The sequence below is a fragment of the Ursus americanus genome, chromosome 27, assembly GCF_024610735.1.
Source record: "Ursus americanus isolate L20-20 chromosome 27, mUrsAme1.1.p, whole genome shotgun sequence".
NCBI classification, from domain to species: Eukaryota; Metazoa; Chordata; class Mammalia; order Carnivora; family Ursidae; genus Ursus; species Ursus americanus.
In genome coordinates, this window is record NC_142153.1 from 7,989,201 (window position 1) to 8,004,377 (window position 15,177).

The following is a 15,177-nucleotide window of genomic DNA, read 5'->3' on the forward strand; positions in this document are numbered from 1 at the left end:
GTGAGGTGATTTGGGGAAAAGAAAGATCCCAATAATGGAGCCTAGGTCAGAGAGAGAGGCAAAAGAGGGAGAGAGACAGGAGCGCACAAGGGATCAGACAAGGAAAGCACTTCCCCAAAGACACTGACTGGTAAAATGAGAGGGGCTGATTTCCATGAGTTTTTTCAACTAGTGGGGATCAAAGATTGGAGTTTTAGAGGTCTACATTATAACCAGTGTGGAGCCTGGTGGGTGTTGCATTGCTCCTGCAGAGAAGGGCAAATAGCACAGTAGCAGAAAGAGAGACCTGAGGATCCCCTTGTATGCACTGGGAGATAGTTCCCCTTCATAGAGTGCATTTGGGAGAGATGACATTGCCTCTCCAGGGACAAAGAGCTAGTGGGTATCATTACCCACCCCCACCCTTCAACATAGGTGTAGAAACACCTGCTGAGGGCAGCTCACCTGGACACTGGCTCTTTGTTGCCCTATATTCCAAAATCCACCCCCTGTGCTTTGGTGTGTCTGTCCTTCTGGGCAAACCCACATCAACACTAGAATGACAAAATCCTCCACCAGAGGAAGCAATGGGTCCATGCCATGCGAGGTCCATAAAGTTAGGAGTTTTAAGACAGCCGGCCTGCCTTGGATAGAACACAGGTGCACAGTACTGCCAGGATAAAGTCAGTCAGGGTGAAAGCAAAGATCTGCGGGATGCCTGGAACACATGAGGGGAAATTGTTCCCTCTTCTGGGAGGGCTTCCCGGACAGTGGCAGGCAAGAACTCTCTTCTCCAGGATGAGGGAAGGGGCTGGCGCCATTTTTCTCCTTTTCACCTCAGCATAAACTAACTTCAGTAAGCACAACATAAACAGTGCGCCTAAACTGCTTACACCAAGCCCTACCCTCCTGTGCTCTGCAGGTGCTGCCTTTCTGGAGCAATCACGCCAGAGAACAAAATCAGAACAAAACCCCTACACCGGAAGATTAGCACAAACTCTGCATCTACCATATCTACTGACCATAAAGTTCTACAAAGCTTCAGTGCTAGTAGAAATAGTATCAGATCTCTTTTAACAAGCAGACCAGAGCACACCTAGTTATAGTTCACCGTGCTCTGGACAAGGTCCAAACACTCCCCACTGCAAGCAAGGAGAAACTCTGCAGAGGACTGACTTGAGGGAAACAGTAGCCAAAATACAGCAGCAAAGTACACACAACATACACCAGAGACATCCTAAAGTGCCAGGACCTGGACAGTATATGACCTCTTCTTAATAAAGCCATTACCTACAGGAGCAGGAAATTTAACAGGCTTTCCTAACACAGAGAAGAAGACAGAAACTCAGCCAAAAGGCCAAGATGGGGGAATTCATCCCAAAAGAAAGAACAAGAAAAGGTCACAGCCAGGGATCTAATCAAAACAGATATAAGTAAGATGCCTGATCCAGAATTTAAAACAACAATCATAAGGATACTAGCTGGGCTTAAGAAAACCATAGATGACACCAGGGAGTCCCTTAACACAGATATGAAAGACCTAAAAACTAGTCAGGGTGAAATAAAAAATGCTATAATTGAGATGTGAAACCACCTGGATGTAATAACCACAAGATGGGAGAAGCAGAGGGATGAATAAGTAATGTAGAAGATAAAATCAGGGAAAAAATGAAGACAAAATGGGGAAAAAATATATTGGATTACAAATGTAGACTTAGGGAACTCAGTGACTCCATAAAATGTAATAACATTCATATCATAGAAGTCCCAGAAGAAGAAGAGAGGGGAAAAGGGGGTGCAGAAGATTTGAGCCAATTATAGCTGAAAACTTCCTTAATCTGGGGAAGGAAACAGACATTGAAATACAAGAGACACAGAGAACTCCTATCAAAATCAACAAAAGCTGACAAACACATATTATAGTCAAATTCACAAAACACAGACAAGGAAAAAATCCTGAAAGTAGAAAGGGGAAAAAAAAGTCCTTAACCTACAAGAGAAGGCAAATCAGATTTGCAGCAGATCTCTCCACAGAAACTTTCCAGGCCAGAAGAAAGTGGTATGATATATTCAGTATGCTGAATGGAGAAAATATGGAGCCAATAATACTTTATCCAGCAAGGCTGCCCTTCAGAAAAGAAGGAGAGACAAAGAGTTTCCCAGACACACAAAAACTAAAGGAGCTCGTGACCACTAAATCAGCCCTGCATGAAATATTAAGAGGGACTCGTTGGGGGGGGGGCAGAAGGAACAAAGACTAGAAAGGAACAGAGAACATCACCAAAAACACGAACTCTACAAGTAACACAATGGCACTAAATTTATATCTATCAGTAATCACTCTGTATGTAAATGGATTAAATGCTCCAATCAAAAGACATAGGTATCAGAATGCATTAAAAAAAAAAAAGACTCATCTATATGCTACCTGCAAGAGGCTCACTCTAGACCAAAAGTCACCTGCAGATTGAAAGTGAGGGCATGGAGAACCATCTATCATACCAATATGTCAAAAGAAAGCCCAAGTAACCATACTTGTATCAGACAAACTAGATTTTAAATCAAAGACTGTAATAAAAGATGAAGATGGACACTATGTCATAAATAAAGGGGTCTATCTAACAAGAAATTCTAACAATTGTAAATATTTATGCACCCAACTTGGGAGCACCCGAATATATAAATCAATTAATAACAAATATAAATAAAAACATATACAATAATAGTAGGGGACTTCAACGTCCTACTAACAGCATCTAAGCAGAAAATCCACAAGGAAACAATGCCCTTGAATGACACACTGAACCAGATGGACTTCACAGGTATACACAGAACATTTCATCCTAAAGCAGCAGAATATACATTCTTTTTGGGTGCACAAGGAACATTCTACAGAATAGATCACATATTGGGTCACAAATCAGGCCTCAACAAGTATAAAAAGATTGAGATCATACTATGTATATTTTCAGACCACAAAACTATGAAACTTGAAGTTGACCACAAGAAAAAATTTGGAAAGACCACAAATATATGTATGTAAAGAGCATCCTACTAAAGATCGAATGGGTTAACCAGGACTTTAAAGAAAAAATAAAAATATATATGGGAACAAATGAAAATGAAAATATGATAGTCCAATACCTTTGGGATGCAGCAAGGGCAGCACCACGAGGGAGGTATATAGCAATACAAGCCTACCTGAAGAAGCAAGAGAAGACTCAAATCCACAACCTAACCTTCCACCTAAAGGAGCTGGAAAAGGAACAACAGATAAAGCCTAAAGCCAGCAGAAGAGAAATAATAAAGATCAGAGCAGAAATAAATGATGCAGAAACAAACAACAAAAGAACAGTAGGATAGATCAATGAAACTAAAAGCTGGTTCTTGGTCAGAATTAATAAAATTGATAAACCCTTAGCCAGACTTATCAAAAGGGAAAGAGAAAGGACCCAAATAAATAAACTAACAAAAGAGGAGAGATCACATCCAACACCATAGAAATATGATTATAAGAGAATACAATAAAAAAGTATATGCCAAAAAACTGGGCAATCTGGAAGAAATGGGTAAATTCCTAGAAACATATAAACTACCAAAACTGAAAAAGGAAGGAATAGAAAATTTGAACAGCTCCATAACAAGAAAAGAAATTAAGTCAGTAATCAAAAATCTCCCAACAAACAATAGTCCAGGGCCAATGGCTTCATAGGCAAATTCCACCAAACACCAAATGAAGAGTTAACTCCTATTCTTCTCAAATTTTTACAAAATATCAAAAAGGAAGGAAAACTTCCAAATCCATTCTATGAATTTAATATTTCATATTTAATACTCTATAGTACATTAAAAGAATCATTCACCCTGATCAGGTGGGATCTATTCCTGGGCTGCAAGTGTGGCTCAGTATTCACTAATCAATTAACTAGATATACCACATGAATAAAAAAGAGGAGAACCATACGATCCTCTAAATAGATGCAGGGAAAGCATTTGACAAAGTATAGTATCATTTCTTGATAAAAGCCCTTAACAAAGTATGGATAGAGGGAACATACCTCAACATCATAAAGGCCCATGTATGAAAGACCCAAAGTGAATATCATCCTCGATGGGGGAAAACTGAGAACGTTTCTTCTATGGTCAGGAACAAGACAAGGATGTCCATTCTCACCATTGTTATTTAATATAGTACTGGAGGTCTGAGCCTCAGCAATTAGACAACAAAAAAAGAAATAAAAGACATCCAAATTGGCAAGGAAGAATTCAAAGTTTCACTATTTGCAGATGATATGATACTTTATGTAGAAAACCCGAAAGACTCCATCAAAAAAATTGTGAGAACTAATGCATGAATTCAGCAGGGTCACAGGATATAGCACCAATGTACAGAAATCTGTTGCATTTCCATACATCAATAATGAAACAACAGAAAAAGAAATCAAGGAATTGATCCCATTCGCCCTTGCACCAAATATAATACCCCTAGGTATAAACCTAACCAAAGATGGAAAAGAACTGTACTATGAAAACTATAGAACACTGATGTAAGAATTGAAGATGACACAAATAAATGGAAAAACATTCTATGCTCATGCATTAGAAGAACAAATATTGTTAATAGTATCCAAAGCAATCTACACATTTAAGGCAATCCTAAAAAAATACCACCAGCAGTTTTCACAGAGCTAGAACAAACAATCCTAATATTTGTATGGAACCACAAAAGACCCCAAATAGCCAAAGCAATCTTGGAAAAGAAAAGCAAACCTGGAAGCACCACAATTCCACACTTCAAGCTATATTACAAAGCTGTAGCCATCAAGACAGTATGGTACTGGCACAAAACAGACACACAGATCAATGGAACAGAATAGAAAACTCAGAAATGGACCCACAACTATATGGTCAACTAATCTTTGAAAAAGCAGAAAAAAATATCCAGTGGAAAAAAGACAGTCTCTTCAACAAATGCTGTCAGGAAAACTGGACAACAACATGCAAAAGAATGAAACTGAACCACTTTCTTACACCATACACAAAAATAAACTCAAAATGGATTTAAGACCTAAATGTGAGACAATTTCTTTGACCTCAGCCATAGAAACTTCTTACTAGATATGTCTCCAGAGGCAAGGGAAACAAAAGCAAAAATGAACTATTGGGACTTCATCAAGATAAAAACGTCTGCTCAGCGAAACAGTCAACAAAACCAAAAGACAACCGACAGAATGGGAGAAGATATGTGCCAATGACATAGCTGATAAAGGGTTATTATCCACAATCTATAAAGAACTTACCAAACTCAACAACCCAAAAACAAATAATCCAGCTAAGAAATTGGCAGAAAGAAGACATGAACAGACATTTTTCCAAATAAGACATATAAATGGCCAACAGACACATGAAAAGATGCTCAACATCACGGATTGTCAGGGAAATATATATCAAAACCACAATGAGATATCACTTTATACCTGTAAGAATAGCAAAAGTTAACAATACAGGAAACAATACATGTTGGCAAGGATGTGGAGAAAAGGTAACACTTTTGCACTGTTGGTGAGAATGCAAAGTGGTGCGGCCACTCCAGAAAACAGTATAGAAGTTCTTCAGAAAGTTAAAAATAGAACTATCCTATGATCCAGCAATTGCACTACAAATTATTTACCCAAAGGATACAAATTTTATATCTATAAAGTTCATTAAGAACTTTTTAAGTCCCAACATTTCCAATCTGTAGCAGGGACAAAGATCTTTAGAAGCATTTTGAAAATGTTAAGATACATAAATATAATAAAATAAAGAAATATTTAACTGCATATTGATCTAAATAGCATTCTATTTATACATCTCAGCCAAACAAATTAAGCCATACCATACCAGAGCAACACCTCCGCCATAATGGCTATCACACATCTTCCCTTGAAAGGTTGCACCAACAAAATTTGATTTTTCCCTGTAACTTAAGTTAAAAAAGGATCATAATCATATAACTTTGTAAAATTAAGCATAATTACTATTGAATTTTCCTAATAACTTGTTTTGATTTCCATATTTATATAATAAATTGATAAAAATTTCCACCTAACTTTAGGGTAATGAGGCTTAGAAGTGACTAAACAGGTCTGCTTGTTTTGAAAACAATGAAATACATTTAAAAAATGAATAATAGAAAGTTAATTTTCATATTGAATTTTTAGAAAAAAGTATTATGTAGTATTTTTAAAAATTAAATAATTCCTAGAATATCAAAATAATAAAAATAAATAAAAGTCCTTAAAATAAGGAAGCTAGAGCAATACAACTGCTAAATAAAATGGGAAGAGTCACGTTATGAGCTGAAGTTTCCCATTAATCAGATAGATTTAGACAACCAGGATCATGAAAATATATGGCATATTCATGGGACAGAAAATAATTTAAAATATTATAATTCTGTAAATATATTATTTTTACATAATATAACAATATCTTATACATAGATCCTAAATATTAATAAGAGAAAAACAAAGAACTTATTAAATAGAAGGGGAGGTTTATATTTTTTAAAATGTAGCACAACGTAAATATGGTATGTTAGAGATATTAAAATAAACAGTAGTGTTGCCATATCCTCGTGTTTTTTTTGTTGTTGTTATCTTACGAAAATAAAGCATAACAAGAAGCCCTAATTACTACATTCATCATGTGTGTTTCTTCAGATAGATATTGCTATTATTTTAAGTATAGTTAGGGACATTTAATGATATGTTACACATTCTAACATAAGAAAGCATATGATAACAATATTGAGAGAGCGAATTTTAACTACAAACAAGTAAATAAAATGATTGACATCAATAATTCTGTTATAAAAACTGTGTTTTGAAAAATCACATTCACATGATGTTGTATGCAGAAAAAAAATGGCATATTTTCCCTAATGGCCTGTCAACTGTCAAAAATTAAGCAAATATGGATGTTTCCTTTGTATAAGACTTAGTAAAACCAAAATATGCTTACACAAGTAAAAATGCTATATCATGAGGACGCAAAACAAGATAAGATCTTTTCCATTTTAAAAATCTGTGTAATAATTCATTAGCATCTCCGGTTACTGAGATTTTATTTTCATCTATCCAAAGTTCCAATGAAGAGAGAATTATTGTAATATTAAATGATGTAAAAATCTAAAATAGAAGACATGAAGAAAATGTGTTCAAATATCATGGTTTAAATAGATCTGGAGATTTATCTATAAAAATAAACTGCACTGATAACAAATATTAAACAGAATTGTTAAGTCTGGATCAGATCTCACAGAGTATATTAGTAAGTAATAAATACTACTTATAAAACAAGTAATAATTAACAGTTTGAAATGCTTGTACTTCAGCAAGCCCCATGTGACGTGCTTTATCAATTTTATAATTATATGCATAACTTAATTAGGAATACATAATAACTATTATTCCTATTATTATTCCTACTCAGAAAACTGAAACTTAAAATAGTTACATAATTTGGCCTATTTCATACATCATGTGCATTCAGACAGTGCCATAAAAAAAAAGTATGGGAATGCTTTAAGTAACACAAGCAAATGCAAAAAGATTTAAAAAGCAAATACTTACAGCATTGGTCAGTCCAATCAACTGGAAGATCTTTTGAGTGACAACAATCGTATCAGAACCCATGTGATCATACTGACAAAGATAAGAAATTGTTTAAATTGCCAATTTATTAGTTTTTAAACATTATTATTATAGAAGTGATGTTATATATACTCAGTATAAAATAGGAAAAATATTTTTAAAATACAAAAGACACTACAAACTCTTCCAAAAATAAAAGAGGAGGGAACACTTCCAGACTCATTTTATGAGGCCACCATTACCCTAATACAAAAATCAAACACTGCAAAAGAAAAATACAAACCAATATTCCTAATGATCACAGATACAAAAAATCCTCAGCAAAATATAGGCAAACTAAATTCAACAGCATATTATAAGGATAACACATTGTGATCAGTAGGGATATTTTCCAGGGATGTAAGAATGGTTCGACATCTGCAAATCAGTCAGTATGATACCCTACATCAACAAAATGAAGGATACAAATTATATGATCAGTTGATGAAGAATCATCAGAAGGTGCAGAAAAAACATTTTAACAAACTTCAACATCCTTTCGTTATGAAAACTCTCACCAAAGTGGGTATGGATAGAAGGTACATCAACATTATAAAAGCCATATATAACAAGCCTATAGCTAACATAATTCTCAACTGGGAAAACCTGAAAGCTTCTAGTCTAAGATCAGGAATGAGACAAAGATGCCAACTCTCACCACTTTTATTTAACATAGTATCAAAAATCCTATTGAAAGCTAATACATAAGAAATAAAGAAGTTATACAAGTAGGAAAGGAAGAAGTAAATTGTCACTATTTGCAGATCACATGATATTATACATAGAAAACCATACAGATACACACACACACACTCAGAACTAATTTCTAAAATTCAGTAAGGTTGCAGGATAAAAAATCAATATGTGAAAATCTGTTGCATTTCTGTATACCAATAACAAAAAATTAATAAGAAAAAATAAAACAATTCCATTTGCATTTCATCAAAAAGAATAAAATACCTAGAAATAAGTTTAAATAAGGATAAAAGATATGTACAGTGAAAGCTATAAGACAATGATAAATTAAAAATGTAAAAAAATATAAGGATGGCTACAAAAAGAAATCTCAATTTGGATGCTCCTTGAACATACTTGAAAACAAAAATATATTAACTTTAAGAAGATAGTTTCTAGATAGTTTCTCGCTCTGTCTTGATATAGATATAGATGATAGATAGATGATAGATAGATAGATAGATAGATGATAGATAGATAGATAGATAGATAGATAGATAGATAGATAGATAGATGATAGATAGACAGACAGACACATACCATTCTTCTGATTGCTGATAGGAGCCACTGGGCTTTAAAGAAAAAAATATACAGTGTATCTGATATGGTGAGCTTTCCTAACATCTTTTACTAAAGTATAGTTGACATGCAATATTAGTTTCAATTTGCAACATGGTGATTCAACATTTATATACTTTACAAAATGATCACCATAGTAAATCTAGTCACCATCTATCACCATACAAATTACAATATTATTGACTATATCCCTTATGTTATACCTACATCCCTGTGACTTATTTTATAACCAGAAATTTGTACCTCTTAATCCCCTTCACCTATGTCACCTGTCTCCCTACCGCTCCCCAACAACCACCAGATTATTCTCTGAATCTACAATTCTGCTTCTGTCTTGTTTCATATGTTCATTTGCTTTGTTTTTTTATATTCCACATATAAGTGAAATTATACAAAAAAATGCAAAAAAATAGAAATATATACTGCATTCATGGATCAGAAGAATTAGCATTGTTAAAATGTCCATATTACCCAAAGGTAATATATATCAAATTTCCAATGACATTTTTCACAGAAATAGAACAAAGAGTCTTGAAATTTGTGTGGAACCACAAAAGACCCTGAATAGCCAAAACAAATTTGAAAAAGAACAAAGCTAGAGGAATCATGCTCCCTGATTTCAAAATATATTACAAAGCTATAGTAATCAAAACAGTATGATATTGCCATAAAAACAAACACACAGAACAATGGAACAGAACAGAAAGCTCAGATATAAATCCATGCATGCCTTATGGTCAATTAATTTATAACAAAGGAACCAACAATACACAATGGGGAAAAATGGTCTCTTCAATATATGGTACTAAGAAAATCGAACAACACATACAAAAGAATGAAACGGTACCACTATCTTATGCTATACACACACTGAATTAAAGACTTGAAAGTAACACCTGAAACCATAAAACTCCTAAAAGACAACATACAGTAAGCTTTTTCACATCAGGTGGCAATGACTTTTTGGACTTGACACCTGAAACAAAGGCAACAAAAGCAAAACTAAGCAAATGGGACTACATCACTCTAAAAACCTTATGCACAGCAAAAGACAGCATGAACAAAATGAAAAGGCAACCTACCAAATGGGAGAAGATATTTGTAAATCATATATCCAATAAGGGGTTAATATCCAAAATATATGAAGAATTCATATGACTCAATAGCAAAACAATCCAATTAAAAAATGGGAAGAGGATCTGAATAAACACTTTTTCTAAGAAAATATACAGATGGTCAAGAGGTATATGAAAAGGTACTCAACATTACTAATCATCAGGGAACTATGAATCAAAACGACAGTGAAATATTATCTCACACCTGTTAGAATAGCTGTTATTAAAAAAGACAAGAAATAGCAAGTGTTGGTGAGGATGTGTAGGAAAGGGAACCCTCATGCACTATTGGTGGGAACGTAACCCAGTGCAGGTACTCTGGAAAAGAGCATGAAGGTTCCTCAAAAAAATGAAAAATAGAGCTACCATATGATCCATCAATGCCACTTCTTGGTATTTGTCCAAAGGAAATGAAAACATTAACTCAAAAAGATATGTATGCACCCCTAGGTTCATTGTAGCACACAAAAACCTAAACATGGATGTTTATAGCAGTTTGGTTCACAATTTTCAAAACTTGGAAGCAACCAAGATATCCTTCAGTAAGTGAGTGAATGAATAAATTGTAGTATATCCAGATAATAGAATTTTATTCAGTGCTGAAGAGAAATGAGCTATTAAACCATGAAAAGGCATGGAGTAAAGTTAAAAACATATTACTAAGGTAAAGAAAACAGTTTATAATGGCTACATACTGTATATTTCAATTACATGACATTCTGAAAAAGCCAAAACCATGGAGACAGTAAAAAGATCAGGCATTTCTGAGCATTAGAAGGATGGGAAGGATAAATAAAAATTACTAAGAAATTATTCTAAAGTTAGCAATTTTTAAAATTTACATTATTTCTATTAAATTAAGAGTAAATTTATAGAGATTTGATTTCCAATTTACTACTGATATTAGTAATTTAAAATACATTAAGGCAGAAATAAACTAAAAATGGTCATTGTCGTTTGTTAAAAATTTATTCCAACTTTTTTATAACCCTCCATTGCTAATATAAATGGACATAAACAAGTCAAAATATACTTACCAAATTTTTTTCAACTACAACATGCATTTCTATATACTGAGAAAACTCTGGAAGTGGCTGAAAAAAAAATCCACAAATTTTACATCAAAATTGAATTATTACTTAAATGTTTTAATATATATCACTACTTCATGAATTCAGTGTTGTAAAATACAATTTTATATATAAAAATAATTAGATAATTTAAGTAAAACTTGCTGTCACTGAATCATTTGCAGAAATTTTGCCTTTGTCACTTCTTTTGTGCTTGATCAAATATTTAATTTACTCAAAAAAATTTCCTTTACTTCCATTGTCTATATTCTCATTGATACTGAGCTATTCATATTATTTTTCTCTAAAGAAACTTTTCCATTGACTTCCCATTACAAAATGTGAGTGTTTAATTAGCTTCAAAATTCTATTATACTGTAGTAGGCGATCCTATAGTTTTTTCCTATACCCCTAAAGAGTGAGGTCACATCTCTGTATCTAGAGGAGTGGGATTTCATTTGAAGAATAGAGTTAATTTTTGTATAATTTACCTCAGAAAAATTTTAGTGAATTAATTAAAAAAAAATGTTATCCAACAAAGAATCAAAATGAAAAACTATTTTATACCAGATCATAGATATCTCAAGATGTATACTCTGGGTACCATGTGATCCACTTAGATCATAGTGGTTAATTTAGGCACAAATGTGAAGCCTTAATGGTGTTTGAAATCTGGCTTATCATTTATGTGACTTAGACTGTTTCCCAAAAATGAAGATAAAGTAATAATTGTTATAATTACTATTAAAAAATTTGTTACTTATTTTCATTATTATTTTTTGGTGAAGGAGGAAGGCACTGGAGAAAACATCTAAGAACAGTCTTTGCAAAACCTTAAGACTATACATGTGGAAAACTTAAAATATTTTTAAGCTAAAATAACATACCATCTACATGCACTGGAAAATAATTTGGAAGCAGAAAAGGCTCATCAAATTTCAGAAATTGAGGAAAATTTTATCATGCTTATTTTAGTGTCTGCATTTTTTCTTCTTTACACTGATATTTAATCCCTTGAAAGTTCAAAACCATTCCATTTTAGATAAAATGTTTTCCTTAACATATGAAAGGAGAATTAAAGAGGGAACAACAAATCTGTGGTTTAGTGGAGACGAAAAGAGTAATGATTTTAGTAATTTAGAGGAGAAAGAAAAGTTGAGAAAGGTCAGAAAGACAAATTTAGGGCTCGTGGATTACTCATTTTTCCCCCCTCACTCTAAAATTCTCTTTCTTGGTCCAAGTTTTGGAGATTTGATGGTTTCATTGAAAAAATGCTGATGAAATCCCATTATGGTCTAACTGGTTTCTTATTATTTCCTCCAAAATTAAGCACCAAATGTTGCATAATAGTCTTGCTTATAGGACTCTACCCTTTCATTAAAGTCCCTAAACAAGAAAACGACACTACCTTACTAGAGGATAAAAATAAACATTTAAATTAATTGAGAGAAATAATATTTTAATGGATCGAGGGATTCAAACCTATTTCTTTGTTTTAATGAACATTAAATGTTGCCTAACATTCCCTGAGGTAAACCTTGAGTTTTGAGATTCGGATTGGTTAATATTTAGTTAATAACAATTTATTTATTCATTTACTGAACAATAAGCTTCTAGCAGAAAAAAATTCACAGTCCATTATAGCCAAATAAAAGTTTAAGACAAAGATGCATAAAATAATTTCAGGAATTGTGTGTGTTGGAAAAGTGAGCAGATATTTGATTTAAAAAGACCACTAAAGCATTTTATTTAGTAAGAGAAAATAACCATATGCAGAGACAAATTACTTATATATGTGTTATATAAAGATAACTCCGGTTGCAGGGAAGTTTGCTTTAGTGAAGTAAATACTACAGAATTGAATCTAAGCAAGAAGATCATGTAATGCTACCAGAAGGTCCAACTGCAACATAGATAGATTAAAGATTTAAGTTGAAAAAATGTCAAAAGTCATGGGTAGGAATATTCAGGGAGTGAGAAGGGACATGAAGATAATTGATAGGCAACAGATAGATGATGAAAGATGATAGATGATAGATTAGATAGATAGATAGATAGATAGATAGATAGATAGATAGATGATAGATAGATAGATGATAGATACACAGATACATAGATGATAGATATATGTAGATGATAGATGATAAATAGATAGATGATAGATAGCTAGATGATAGATGATAGATGATAGATAGATGATAGATAGATAGATGATAGATAGATGATAGAGAACAGATGATAAAAAGATAAATACACAGATACACATATACATAGATACATAGATGATAGGTATAGGTAGGTAGATACTATGTATTTGTATATTTTAACTTGGGATAACTCAGGAAAAAATTTAGAAAGAGAGTGGGAGATCTGTAAATCACAGGAGATAAATCCATGGAAAAATATATGACAAACAAATGAAAACCTGAGACATAACATAGGAAATATCAGTATCTAGGATGTGATTGTGTAAGAAAAAGTTAGAAAAAGTGGGATAGAATGAAAAACAGAAGAGTTTTATCTGGAGTAAAATAAGTAAAAAATTCCAGGGAGTTTTTATTTTATTTCACCATTAATATCATACTTAATGAAAATAGACTGAATCGTTCCCTCCTAAGATTTGAAAAAGACAAAGATATCTCTTCTCACCTATCCGACATTGTACCTGAGATGCTAACCAGGGTAATTCAGCAATGAAAAATAAATGAAAGGTATCCTAATTGCAAAAGAAGAGCATCGACTACCTTTATTGAAGATAACATAATCTTAAACATAGAAAACTACAAAAAGTTCAATAAAAAGCTAATAAATAATTTAAACAAGTTTGCAAAATACAAAATCAGTATATATAAACCAATAATTTCCAAACACTAATAGTTAGAAACACAACTTTGAAATAAAAATTAAGTGTGCAATATTTAAATAAAAAGTGTAGAAATAAATTTCACAAAAGATGTTTTGATGACAACTTGAAAACTGAACTACATAAAACATTGCAAAATGAAATTAAAGAAAACCTAAAAGCAAAAGGCTATTCAATGTTCATGGATAGAAAGAGTTAACGTTGTTAAATGGCAATATTTCCCAGAGCAATCTACAAAATCAACATAATCCCATCTGGCTTTTTAAGGGAATTGAAATAAATAAAATTTAAAATTTATTTGGAAATGAATACTACCCAAAGTAGCCAAACAATTTCATAAAAGAACAATCCCTGATTCCAAAAAATACTTCAAAGGTATAGTAGTTAAGAAAAAAAAAAAAGGTGTGATTCTGTCATAAGAATAGATATAAGGATCAATGAAACATAATTGCAAGTGTAGAAATAATCCCAAACATTTACAGTCAACTGACCTTTGGGTGAATAAAGCAATGAAAATTCAGTGGAACAAAATATAGTTTTTTCAATAAAAGGGTAGGGAAAACTAGGTTACAAATAAAAAATGATGAATTTAGAACTCCACCTCACTCTATAAAAATTGACATAAATTGGATCATATGTAAGATATTAAACAATAAAAATTTTAGAAGAAATATAGTAATGAATTTTCTAACTCTGGTGTGATGGTTAATTTTATCTGTCAACTTGATTGGGCCACAGTGCCCTAATTTGTATTTAAACATTGTTCTGGATGTTTCTGTGAAAGTGATTTTAGGTTAGATAAACATTTATATTGGGGAATTTTGAGTAAAGCAGATTATCCTTCCAAATGGTTGGACCTCATCCAATCATACATATACATATACATGCATCTTGTTGATTATGTTTCTCTGAAGAAATATCTGCCCTGAAAGAGCCCCTTAACTACTGTATTTGGTGAACTGAGATTGCTGAAAACCAAGCTCAGAATCTCATTTATATGAATGGACAAATTATAACACAAGCTGAACTTCCAATGTTACATGAGCCTACTGTTAAATTGAGGACATTAATTAGGAAGAAATGATATCCTGAAAACTGCAATGAAGACATATGGGAAGACTCTGATGAAGCTCGGGTTCAGTGAGCCCCTAAATTCTGAT

The 15,177-nt window shown here is 32.8% G+C and overlaps 1 protein-coding gene across 2 annotated transcripts in view; it reads right to left on the reverse strand.

Annotated features, from left to right (window-relative positions):
• Positions 1 to 15,177, reverse strand: part of ADAM2 (ADAM metallopeptidase domain 2) — a 123,058-nt gene that overhangs the window by 86,031 nt on the left and 21,850 nt on the right. For both annotated transcript variants that reach the window (XM_045779188.2, XM_087856324.1), the window contains exons 7-10: positions 11,122 to 11,178; positions 7,596 to 7,667; positions 6,985 to 7,151; positions 5,863 to 5,944 (exon numbers count right to left, since the gene is read on the reverse strand). In XM_045779188.2, the coding sequence (XP_045635144.2) occupies positions 5,863 to 5,944; positions 6,985 to 7,151; positions 7,596 to 7,667; positions 11,122 to 11,178 (378 nt within the window). The remainder of the gene's footprint in view (positions 1 to 5,862; positions 5,945 to 6,984; positions 7,152 to 7,595; positions 7,668 to 11,121; positions 11,179 to 15,177) is intronic.